The following is a 12,508-nucleotide window of genomic DNA, read 5'->3' on the forward strand; positions in this document are numbered from 1 at the left end:
AAATATTCTGGATTGAAGGAAAATATGGATTTTACTCCTAATTTGTAATTATTATTACAGTGTATTATTTGTAGTCCAAAACAAGTAACTATAGTGAATGTTTAACACTACAGTTAACTAGGTGTTCCCCTTCTGTCACTCACTCGATGTTGTGTCGAATGAAGTGACACAAGGGGTCTTCCTGGGACGCCAAATGTACCTCTGAACTTGAGAAAAGGCCAATGTCAAGTTCAAAGACAGAATTTGCATGCCCCGCCTCGGACATACGGGTATAAAGGGAAGCGGGGCAGCGAGTGTCAGTCAAAATTTTTCTTCGGAGCCGATCGGTTGTGCAACAGCAAAGCTGAGTTCACCACTGTTCCACTCACCTCTGTTGGCAAGAAGCACTGCTATTGGATCTACGGCGCGTTTCCAGCTGGCGTTCTCTCTCTCTGCATGCTGAGCAGTCCACGCCCCTGGGCGCTTCGACAGCACTTTCATTGCCTGAAAGAGTCTTTCTCCTCCTGAAAAGAGTTTATTTCCTTTAAAGGAGTTTGAGTTCCCACTCATAAATGAGCAATACACAGCAGACGTTGAATGTCCATTTCAGAACGCGTCTTTTTAAAGATGTCTTTCCGCCTCTGTGTATTTCCTGGATGTGGTTGATTTCTCTCCACTTCTGACGGTCATAAAAGCTGCCTCGCGTGCCTGGACTACGATCACACGCAGGCAGCGTTTTATGAATGGTTCGTGTTCTCAGTGCAAGAACATTGCGGTCTTTTCTCACGAGAGAACGCCACTTCAGCCGCCCCCGCGTCGTTCCTTCTTCCCACGGGATTGAAGACGACCCGGCTGGCAATGAAGGCAATATGGGGATAACGACGGGCTCGGTTTCGCCGGATAAATCCCTGCGAACCACCCGCCCCCGGCACGCTTACTTGCTTCCATCCGAGCACGGGATGAGTGCGGCTCGCCTCGCGGCCAGTCGGCATTCTCCCTTGAGCCCCCGGAATTGGATGATGAGAGCATCACAGCGGCGTCTGATGCTGATAACTCGTCTGGGCTGCCACATTCGGGTCTGCTCGTCCAGTCTGAGGCTGACGCGCAGATGTCCGCTATGCTATCCCAGGCCGCTGTGAGCGCGAGGCTGTACTGGAAACCTCCGTCTCCCCCTCACGGCTATGCCATGGCTCTCCTGCAAGTTCGCCAAGTCACTCAAAGATCTGCACCTGGGTAGTTCCGACCCCAACGTGCTGGAGGAACTGCGCTCTGCCACCGACCTCGCTCTCAGAGCCACGAAGGTCACAGCGCAGGCACTCGGGTGGGCGATGGCCACCCTCGTGGTCCAGGAGCGTCACCTCTGTCTGAACATGGTCGATTTGCGCGATGTTGACAAGGCACACTTTCTCAGTGCCCCTGTCTTGGCCTCTTCAGTGACACCGTCGCCCAGCAGTTTTCAGTGGTGAAGAAGCAGAATCTTGCCGTGGTGCCACCAAACCAGCATGCCCCGCCTGCTCGCCGAGGGCATCCCCCTGCGGCTATACAACAGGTAGATCCACCTCAACCCGGGCCCAGCTCTCAGTCCCAGCGTCGAACACCTTGCAGGCGGCATACACCCCCCGTCTCCAGGACCCCTTCCAGGACCAGGAAAGCTCCGAAGCGCTCCTGAGATGGGCGACCCAGGCAGTCAGACGTTCGCTCCGGAGCTGGTACCCACCCACAGTGGAGGGCCGGGAGGAGAATCCTTGTTTCATTTGCCGCACCACCTTCAGGCTGCGGCACCCACATTCTCAATAAAGAGCGATTTCCTCACACCCTAGGTCATCCAGCCGGTGCCCGCCGTTCTCACGGCACACCGGCCCCAAAACTGTACAGTCCCGGCTCCCCAGACACAGCTCTCTCGCCTCTGGACCAGCAACTGCTCAGCCCCGGCAGGCCAGCGCTGATTAGTTCTGAAGACTCCTCTCTAGGACCTCTTCCTCAGTCTCTAACACATCCCCTGCAGGGTGCACGAAGCAAGGTAAGTGCTTTGAGTCTTTTCTCAGTACCCAAGCCTCGGGACGCTCTTCTGCCTCCCGATGTGCTATTACCTGCTCCCCCCTGCAGCAAAGCCCTGTCCAGTATGTCAACCGTCGCGCTGGTTGGCCAGGACCATCCGACTCGGCTACGCAACTCAGTTCGCCTGGCTCCCGCCTCATTTCGGCGGAAGACCCAGGCCGTGCCCTTGCGGGTTCGAGCACACTCGACAAGAAGTGTGGCATCCTCGTGGGCACTGGCCAACGTCACCTCCCTAGCAGACACCTGCAGAGCAGCAGGCTGGGCATTCTTCCACCTATGAAATATTGCTAAATCATGACACATGCTCTCTGTTGCTGATGCTGAAAAATTAATTAATAAATGCATTCATGAACTCAAGACTAGATTATTGTAATGCACTACTGGGAGGATGTCCAGTAAGTTCAATAAATAAACTTCAATGGCAAAATGCAGGAGCCAAAGTGTTAACGAGAACCAAGAAATGTGATCATATTAGCCCCATTTTATCATCGTTACATTGGATACCTGTACATTTTTTAAGAAAGATTTGTCATATACTATAACTCTGCAAAAAAATTAAATGGCATCTACGCTAATATTATTGTATTTGTAAACCCTGAGATTCATATTCCGAGGTTTCCAGCTCTGTTCCTGCTTGGTGTCAGACTCCACTGCTACGTGTCTCTGAGTGATGATGACTAAATGCAGCCGGTGCCAGACAGACATCGCTTCAGTCTATTACGATGCACTTCAGATGATGAACTGATGCCAACTCCAACTGTAAGATATGGGACAATTCATATGTCATTGCCTGAAACTTGGACTTAGAATGGACCCACCGAACCTCACCGAAATGACCTGCCGGTTGAACTGTGATGCACCTCACTGATCTCTGCCTTTGTTTATTGATGGACTACACTCTTGAAATGGGATACAAACACTATCAATTAATTGCCAACAAAAGTATTCATCAGCCAACTAACAAAGGACAATGAATCTGTATGAAATTCTGCAGTTAATATAAACTTAGAGACATTAGTCATTAATCTTACAGTTCTCACAAAATCTTTTTTTAAACACCTGCCCTTAACACTTACTTAGTTTACTAATTTTAAACCATGACTTACACTGCACATAAATAACTGATATTGGCATTAGTCAGAGGGGAACTGACCCCACAGTGAGTCTGGTTTCTCCAAAAGTTATTTTTCTCCATTAACCAACATCTTGTGGAGTTTTGTGTTATAGGTTATGTTCTATCAGCAGCGTTTGTGTCGATAATCATGAAAAAATCACTCCTCAAGCAAAACATGTGGTGGCAGTAAGTGATTTAATCTTATGTTGACACATGTAAGGCTTAACTCTTGTTGCTATTTTCCAAACCGTGTGTTTTGCACAATTGGACCTTAACTCGTATTGAAACCTTCCATTAAGTTACATAATGTGTTGGTGGTTTTTAACAGCCGATAATTATGCACGTGAATTTGGAGAATGAAATGTGGGGGTTTAAAAAGAGCTAATTTGAAAATAACTACTTTTGCTTTCAGGACAACCTTGAAAAGCACATAGACACACACACACACACACACACACACACACACACACACACACACACACACACACACACACAACAACCACCATTCGCCACTAAGGGGTGACGCTTGTGCCAGGCTATGTGCATGTTGAGGCCATGTGAAGTGTCAAACGCCCGCTGGCAGGAGGTCACGAGACAGATCCAACAGGTGACATGGGTCAACTGACTGAGGTGACTGGCTGATGCACCACCTGTGCCCCCTACTGCGCCAACTTGCTGTGCTTTAGCCACCCGGTGCTCAGCTCATTGTTGTTGGAGGGCGACTGCCTCCAACTGGCCAGTAGCGTCCTTCACAAGCCTCCTCCAAAGAGGCCAATCTTGACACCGCTGGTACCAGTCATTGGCAAGTCCACTCAGCTCCACATCCTCCTGTACCACATCACTCCATCTCTTCTCCAGCCCGTGCCGCGCCCGCTTAGCCCCCTCTATCCGGCCGAACAAAAGCTGTTTAGGTATGCGGTGGCTGGGCATGCTGGCTACATGACTCGGCCAACACAACCATGCCTGAGGAGGAAATCACCGATGGGACATTGTCCACGCACACACACACATGCGTACACACACAGAGACACATGCTGACATTCACAGAGCCATGTCAAATGAATGCTTTCTCTTTCACTCACACACATACACTTCTACACACTTTCAGTGAAAATCACACTAATGTGTGTTATAGTGGAACACATCTTCCATTGTTGCAAGAGCACAGTAGTTCAAAATCAGAGGTCACCAGATCACATTCTGATGGACAGGGACTGCATACATGTGTGTGTGTGTGTGTGTGTGTGTGTGTGAGAGAGAGAGAGAGAGAGAGAGAGAGAGAGAGAGAGAGAGAGAGAGAGATCAAAACAAGCCACATTTCAGTTTCATCTCTGTTTCCTTCCCTAAAAACACAATTGGTCTCATCAGCACAGAAATCACCAGAAACACCACTGTGTTCCTCTATCAGTGAAAAGTCATTAATTGCTCAACTCAAAGTAGTTCTGCTATCTAATCAAATACTGAATGAAGGTCACAGCATGATAAAAACACTTTCCCACAATAATAAAAAAAAAAAATTGTCTAGTTTTGCAGCTTGACTTGACACTTGCACTGATATTTTCTTTTGTAATGCAATGACATTCAGAACACTCTTTTAAATGTGTTCCTAATACAAGTGATTTCACTGTATATAGTATTTGTATAATATAGTATATATTTATTTAACTTATAGAAAGTCAGTTTTCTGTCATTTTTTCTTTAAGTCATGAAAATTCCCAACACAGCGTCATTTCCAGCACATCTCACATTCTGTTTTGTGTTTAACCCTTAAATGCATACCTCCTGTCTTTAGTGACCCGGGACCTCATTCCACCCCCTGTACCTCATCCATGTTTTGGAGTTATGCCAACACCTCTTTAGTATTCCTCAACATTTCTTTTTGAATAGTCAAAAATATATCATTCATAACTGCTTAATTACCAGAAGTGTATGGGGTCATTAAAGACCCGAGATATGAAATGGTGTCTCTCTTTTTTTTTTTTACTTCCTTATATAATATTTATATGATTATAACATATCTACAAAAGTTTCTTATCAAGAGATATATTTTTTTGGTTTATTACAAGACACATGTCAAGTCAAGTAATTTTTATTTGTATAGCACCTTTCACAACACACATTGTTTCAAAGCAGCTTTACAGAATATCAGTATTAACAGACGATAAAACTGTAATGTCTATAAAGTCGATGAATCATCATTGTGTAATTAGATAAAATACAATTGTTAATCGTGTTTAAAAATAAGTAACTAAATAATAATTGTATTAATAACCCCAGTGAGCAACTGTAGGCGACTGTGGGAACACAAACCTCCATAAGATGTTGATTAATGGAGAAAAATAATCTTGGGAGAAACCAGACTCACTGTGGGGGTCACTATATCATGTTGATTTTCTGTATGACAATGGTTAATTATCAGTATGAAATATGCATGTAGACATAAATATTATGCATGTTATTTGTTACTCAAGCTGGTGCTGATGTTTCACTGATTTACTTGATTTATATTTCACATTGCTGTTTGACAAAGTAACAACGTGGACGTAAACTATAGCAAGTTTAACACATGAAGGGATCTTTTTCGTGAACAGCAAAGCACGGCGCTACGCACAATGACCATTCACAATGTCTTATCCAATTTTCACGAGTGCGCCATTTCTAATTGCAATTTTCATGCCAGTGCAAAGTGCATGTGGGTGTGTGTGAAATTGTCTGTGCTATTATAGGTGTATGCACACATACGCGTGCGTGTATGTGGTATGTTAATGAAGTGGCACAAAGCCAAAAATAATTATGAGCTGGAAATGACACTGTTGGAAATGACATTATTCAAGTATTTTTGAAATAAAATGACAGACTCCTTTGTCCTGCTAAGGCTAATTTCATATGTAATTTTTTTTGTACCCTAAATACACACAATTAAATCCTATTTTCACACTTTTATTGTAATTTGGAAAAATTAGAGCTTGGAAATGATGCCAGTACCAGTAATTGTCTTTGTTTTCTTCAAACATCACTTGTCTCATATTTTATCTGTAGCATTTTGGAACACTGTGTGTGTGTGTGTGTGTGTGTGTGTGTGTGTGTGTGTGTGTGTGTGTGTGTGTGTGTGTGTGTGTGAGCGTGTATTTATCACTTTGTGGGGACCAAATGTCCCCATAAGGATAGTAAAACCCGAAATATTTGACCTTGTGGGGACATTTTGTCGGTCCCCATGAGGAAAACAGCTTATAAATCATACTAAATGATGTTTTTTGAAAATGTAAAAATGCAGAAAGTTTTCTGTGAGGGTTAGGTTTAGGGGTAGGGTTAGGTTTAGGGGATAGAATATAAAGTTTGTACAGTATAAAAACCATTATGTCTATGGAAAGTCCCCATAAAACATGGAAACACAACATGTGTGTGTGTGTGTGTGTGTGTGTGAGTGTGAGTGTGTGTGTGAGTGTGAGCGTGTATTTATCACTTTGTGGGGACCAAATGTCCCCATAAGGATAGTAAAACCCGAAATGTTTGACCTTGTGGGGACATTTTGTCGGTCCCCATGAGGAAAACAGCTTATAAATCATACTAAATTATGTTTTTTGAAAATGTAAAAATGCAGAAAGTTTTCTGTGAGGGTTAGGTTTAGGGGTAGGGTTAGGTTTAGGGGATAGAATATAAAGTTTGTACAGTATAAAAACCATTATGTCTATGGAAAGTCCCCATAAAACATGGAAACACAACAAGTGTGTGTGTGTGTGTGTGTGTGTGTGTGTGTGTGTGTGTATGTGTGTGTGTGTGTGTGTGTGTGTGTGTGTGTGTGTGTGTGGCTGTGTGTGAGTGAGTAAGCAGAAGTGGTCTCATTCCAAAGACCTGACTGCATCACTAATGGTCAGTTATCCGTGATGAGTCAAAGCCACAATCCAACTCACAACCCAACTGTCCCTCTGTCTGTCTCACTGACTGTCTCTCTGTCTCTCCCTTCAGGTCAGTACAGCTGGAATAACAGCCCAGTCTGTCTGAGACTCTGCTGTGGCAACTTTTCAAAGGCTGCGTCCTCCTCAGTGTTTTTTTCTTCCTCTCTTTCTTCCTGTCAGCTCGTCCTCTCGTCTCCTGCAGCTCTTTCAGTGGTAATCAAAGAGCTGCGTCTCAATGAACGATTCCAGCTGGAAAACAGCCAGACAGTCGATCTTCTGCAAGGAGCCCTGTGTTTGTGTGTGTGTGTGTGTGTGTGTGTGTTTACACACACACACGGGTGCCTGCTAAGTTTGTGTGTGTAAAAGGGTGTGTATGTATGCATATGAGCAGCTGCTGTATAGATCCACCTATCCTTTGATCTGCTGTGACCATCATTTTCACATGTTCATGTGTTTATATAATGTATGAGAGAGAGGTTAACTTGTCTGGTTTCCAGTCTGCAATGGAGGGAAAAGCATGAGACTAACCCTGACCGGTCTGTCCGGGCGTTACCCAGTGCTCCACCTACTTTGATTGACTTTGACCTACATCTGTATGATCGCTCGCATAAAGACATTTTCCAAGAATAAGTCATGTCATTTTTTTAAGCATGTCTCTGAAATGCCCATTCACTCTGTTGTTTCATTTGCTACTTCATTTGTGTTCAGCCATTCACACTTCTGCTCAAAGTGAGATATGCCGCTAATCATCTTTCTTTTGTCTGCATTCTGCTCATTGACACCTTTCTGGAACCCTGTTATACACCCATCTTTGCAGGAGTATCAGTGTAATAAAACAATATGCATATAACGGCTGCATACAGCATGTTAGCGCATTAGCGCCATGAATGCATAATGTAACCATTACAAATTACACATTATCTACTGCATATATATTACTTAAGATCATCATCGAGGGGTTGATGGTATATTTTACTGATCTCAAGTGAATTCGACTCATAGAATGAGGCATGAAGTCATTAATAACACATTTTAATATCATATTAGTTGATGTTTTACATGCAGTCTTGAGCATTCTTATATTTATATGCTCTTCTAAACGTCTCCCACTGCGGCATAGCCAGTGTCTGAATGTTTGCAAAAAGTATACCAATGCTTGAATGTTTCGACCATCTTTCTAGCTCTGAGGGATGAGTGAAGAAGTACTTCGCCATCAGTGTAGCTGAAAAGTGTGGTGTGTATCACGTGATGCTATGCGAGGGTTGGCCACTTAGAGGAGCGCTCTTCCTAAACTTTGCTACAATTATCCTATCAAGCAATATTAACCAGTGATAACTGTAATAGTTTTGTTTGTTAAACTTCGCTGGGAGTGCAGGATGTCGGAAAAATTTAGTCACAAGTCGGACGCCTCAAGGAACAAGATGGCAGAGGTCCAGTCGATAGTGACACCGACCTTCATGACGTAGGTCAGGATATCTCAAAACATTTATGCGGCACTAACGAAAATCTCAACCAACATGGATGGTCTCGCAGAAATACGTCGAGCGATCACATCTATGTAGGCGAAACTTTCCAACCTGATCACAAGAATGGATGATGTTGAAAAATGTGTTGAGTTTCTGGAGTCGTCCGAAAGAGAGCTACAGGCTAACCCGCCTGCTTCCAAGGCAGATGTGGAACGGGTGTGGGAAACACTAGAGCATATGGAAAATCAGAGCAGATGTAATTATATTTGTTTCATTGGAATCCCCCAGGTAAAGGAAGGTCAAGGCATGGTGCGGATTTTTTAGGGGTTGTTTCAAATTTGATCGACACAGCGAGCCGCCGGCTCGAGAACGCACAGAGCTCTCGGTCAGCTTCCAAAGCAGGTGACAGATCCCTATCTATCCTGACAAGATTGTTGCGGTCAGCTGACAGAGACTATGAGCAGTGAGGAATAAAGGCAAGTTGTGCTGGGAGGACCACAACATCATGGTTTTTCCTGACATTGATGAAGCGACACAAGTGATGCAGGATGGATTCAAAGAGTGTAAAATCTTACAGCACCAACAGAAGGTAATTCTTTTTCCTGCCTGGCTGAGAATTGATGCCAAGGAGGGATGCAAGACTTTACATGCCCACGACAAGCTATGGCCTTCATTAAATCAATGGTTTGAGTGGGTAATATTGCCTGCACTCGATCAACAATGCAGACTAAACATCATACATTTTACTAATGCAGCCTGAGAGAGTTTGTTGTTCTGTTGTCTGCCCACTGGCTTTTCTTTTTTTCTCTTTGAGGTTTTATATATATATTTCCTATGTATATTGGGTGATGAGGCGGTCATTAAAGTAGGTGACAAATATACAAAAAGCTGGTTCTAAACTAGTGTAATGATCGGCAGACAAATAATTCTTAGAGGATTGAAGTCAATTGGTGCTCCCTAATTTCAAGAATGGTTCACTGAATTGGGCATGGTGGTGGCATTGGACACATATGGTAAATGGAACAGGTATTTGTCCTTTCTGGAAGGCTCTCAGTAAGGACATTTATGGAGTAATTACCTGAGATGTTGAGAGTTGAGGGTGAGAGAGATAATGGGTCATTCAGATTATTGAGTGGAGCCCCGTCCTGCAGCCAGATGACCCGAACCGGATCAGGAGGACCGTGAGCCACACAACTCAAACTGAGCCCAATGTTAGCCACCACTGACATATGTTGCGGCTCCATTGAGAAATGAGGGAGACCTGGAGGAGTAGGAACAGACAGAGGGAGTCTATGAGTGTATCATTATTGTACTGCAGTGGAGATCCCGTAACAGTACGGCCTACTGTTATATACTCAACCCAGTGTGATCACCAGTCAGCAGGTGAGCTTTCTTATTAAATAAAACTATGTGAATTTGAATGGAATGGTGTTTAATATATTAATACACACTAAAAGTGAATCATACCTTCCAGCTGTATGTGTCCTTCAATGGATAAAGTCTCCTTATGTGAGTAAACCGCACATTGATAGGCGCCCATATCTGAGAGCTGTACCTTCTCAATCCTGTAAACAGAGACACGGATATTATTAATATGGAATTATAGTTACATTTACATATTTGGCACGTGCCTGAACCAATAACCTTTTGAGTTGTCAGCACTATGCTCTATTGGTTGAGTAAGAGATACAGATGTTACAACATGATCTCAAGGGAAGTCAGCATGTTGTTTTCGATTGTTTTGTTTGCCTAGGAACAGCCAAATTGTGCCTATTCACGGACAAGCTTCATCTCCTGTCAGACATTTTTGCATCGGCTCCAGTTGATTACCTTCTCCTGTGATGCAACTGGGATACCCGGGTTCACATTTTGTGTTGAATCCAGGAAGTTATCGTGTTTGCTTAATCAATGTTGAGGTCGATTCTGAGATTTAAATTTTTTAATATTAAATTTTTACTCCACTGATGGTTAGGTTTGGGGGGTACACTTTACTGCACTGCACTGCACTTTACAACTGAAAACAACTTCCTTTTGGAACCCACAGTGGACATTACACCCATAAAATAGAGCCAATATGCCCAACAACACTTACCGCTTTGGCCACTGGGGGCAATGTTTCGCAATCCGGTAATTAAGGATCGATTTCAGCTAAAGAAAAGTCAACATACTATTTCCGATTTCACTGTGAGATCTGGATGTTCCAATCAGTGACCAATTAGCTGTAAAACTAAAGATAGTTTCTCATCATTTGTTAGCTTTTTAAAAAATGTATATGTTGGTTTCTATATACTTTATAATCAGTGTCGGGGTAATGTGTTAAAGGTTGAGAGTTAACGTGTGTAACAATGAGTAAAATCGTAAAATCACCAAATAAAATCTATTTTTTGTGTAGTTTGTGAAAGTTGGAGTGCTTATAATTCCAGAAATATCAAAGATATCTGAATATCTTAATAGATTCAGCTTCAGAACAAACTTTCCTATTTGTATCTTCATTGTTAAGGCCCTCTATGGTTAAATCCCAGAGATGTGGGGCTCTCAACAGGGATACAAACATAAATTGTTTTAATTGTTAATTTTATCCATTTGCAATGGTCGAAAACCAAACGGTATGAAGCTAGTTTTCTTGTCCAACAAAAACAAAGGTCTGAAGTACAAATAATGTTGAAACTAGAAATAAACCTTTTATTTATTCACATAAAAAACATTCAAAAAGCATCATCCATTTTTGAGAGTCCGACAATAAACTACTTTTAACTATAAGCGACACAAGTGGCTCCTCAGTTAGTGTAAACCTATAACACACACACATGCAAAGATTATCTAGTCCAATTTGAAATAAATGTTGTTTTTTTTTTAGCATGATTAGGGCTAAAGAAGCAAATCATTGTTGTTGGATTTAATTGTCAATTTGAAATATGTTATATTGACCATCAGTTGTGGAGATTTGGTCTTTCCCCATTCAAGTAGATTGGAGTGTGACTAGAAAGAGCTGCCTGAAGGTGTTACGAATACGGTCACCAAGTGATCTGAAAGATCTTAAAGGAATTTCGATTACATCCAAATGGCAGGTTAATTTTGACATCCTGATTCATGACTATCCTCAATGTGCTTTTATGACAACATAAATTCATCATGGCTGATGAAATGGAAAAGGACAGACACACAAGACAGAGAAAGATAAAAATCCTACTTGAGTTCGCTGATCACCAGCCAGGTCTCCTCATCTACGGGCACCTGCATCTGGTTAGTGTCAGCAAACTCCAGCGGCTGTCCCTCCCTCAGCCAGAATACGTCCAGGGGCCCCTGGTCCACCCCGTTACCCCGCAGAACGCACTGCACCACCACTGGCTTCCCCAGAGAGGAAGTCACGTTCCCGGGACTCTGCACAAAGTGCAGCCCTGCACGGCACAGAAACATCATGGAAAAGTCATTAACTCTACAGTTAACTCCATCATTTAGGTTTCCATATATGGGTACATACATCTAGCACTGTGGATTTCTAGAAAGTAAAGTATTATTTAAAAATGTTCACACTAAATAGATGTATTTCATTTGTCTGCTATCAATGTCCAACAGTGTATGTACATACATCAGGAGATTTATGTCTATATTTATGTTTTTCTGAAAGTCTCACCAGTGTGTTTTCATTCTTTTTGTATTATTTGGCAAAATTACAGCTTGATTGGAAATGACTCCAATGAAACAAATTCTGCTCACATGTGATATTTCTCTTGATTTTTCTTCGTTTTCTTCAAACATCACTTGTCTCATACTTCATCTCAAGCATGCTCTTCACTGACACTTTTTGCGTTTGTTTTCACAAGATAATTAATTATGGAACATTATATCCCCAAAATTGTTGTAATTTGATTATACCATGGCACTGAGTCTCTATGATATTCTGAGCTTTCAGGTTCCTTCTTCAACTTCAACCCAGTCTATGGGATTTTTCCACTCATTTTATGGAGAGGCGAACATGTCCTCTCTTCAACAAG

At 42.7% G+C, this 12,508-nt stretch overlaps 1 protein-coding gene across 1 annotated transcript in view; it reads right to left on the reverse strand.

Annotated features, from left to right (window-relative positions):
* Positions 1-12,508, reverse strand: part of LOC127631784 (tyrosine-protein kinase receptor UFO-like) — a 62,443-nt gene that overhangs the window by 43,446 nt on the left and 6,489 nt on the right. The window contains exons 2-4 of the mRNA XM_052110123.1: positions 11,704-11,911; positions 9,981-10,078; positions 9,592-9,774 (exon numbers count right to left, since the gene is read on the reverse strand). Of these exons, the coding sequence (XP_051966083.1) occupies positions 9,592-9,774; positions 9,981-10,078; positions 11,704-11,911 (489 nt within the window). The remainder of the gene's footprint in view (positions 1-9,591; positions 9,775-9,980; positions 10,079-11,703; positions 11,912-12,508) is intronic.

The sequence above is a fragment of the Xyrauchen texanus genome, chromosome 38 (assembly GCF_025860055.1).
Source record: "Xyrauchen texanus isolate HMW12.3.18 chromosome 38, RBS_HiC_50CHRs, whole genome shotgun sequence".
Classification (NCBI taxonomy): domain Eukaryota; kingdom Metazoa; phylum Chordata; class Actinopteri; order Cypriniformes; family Catostomidae; genus Xyrauchen; species Xyrauchen texanus.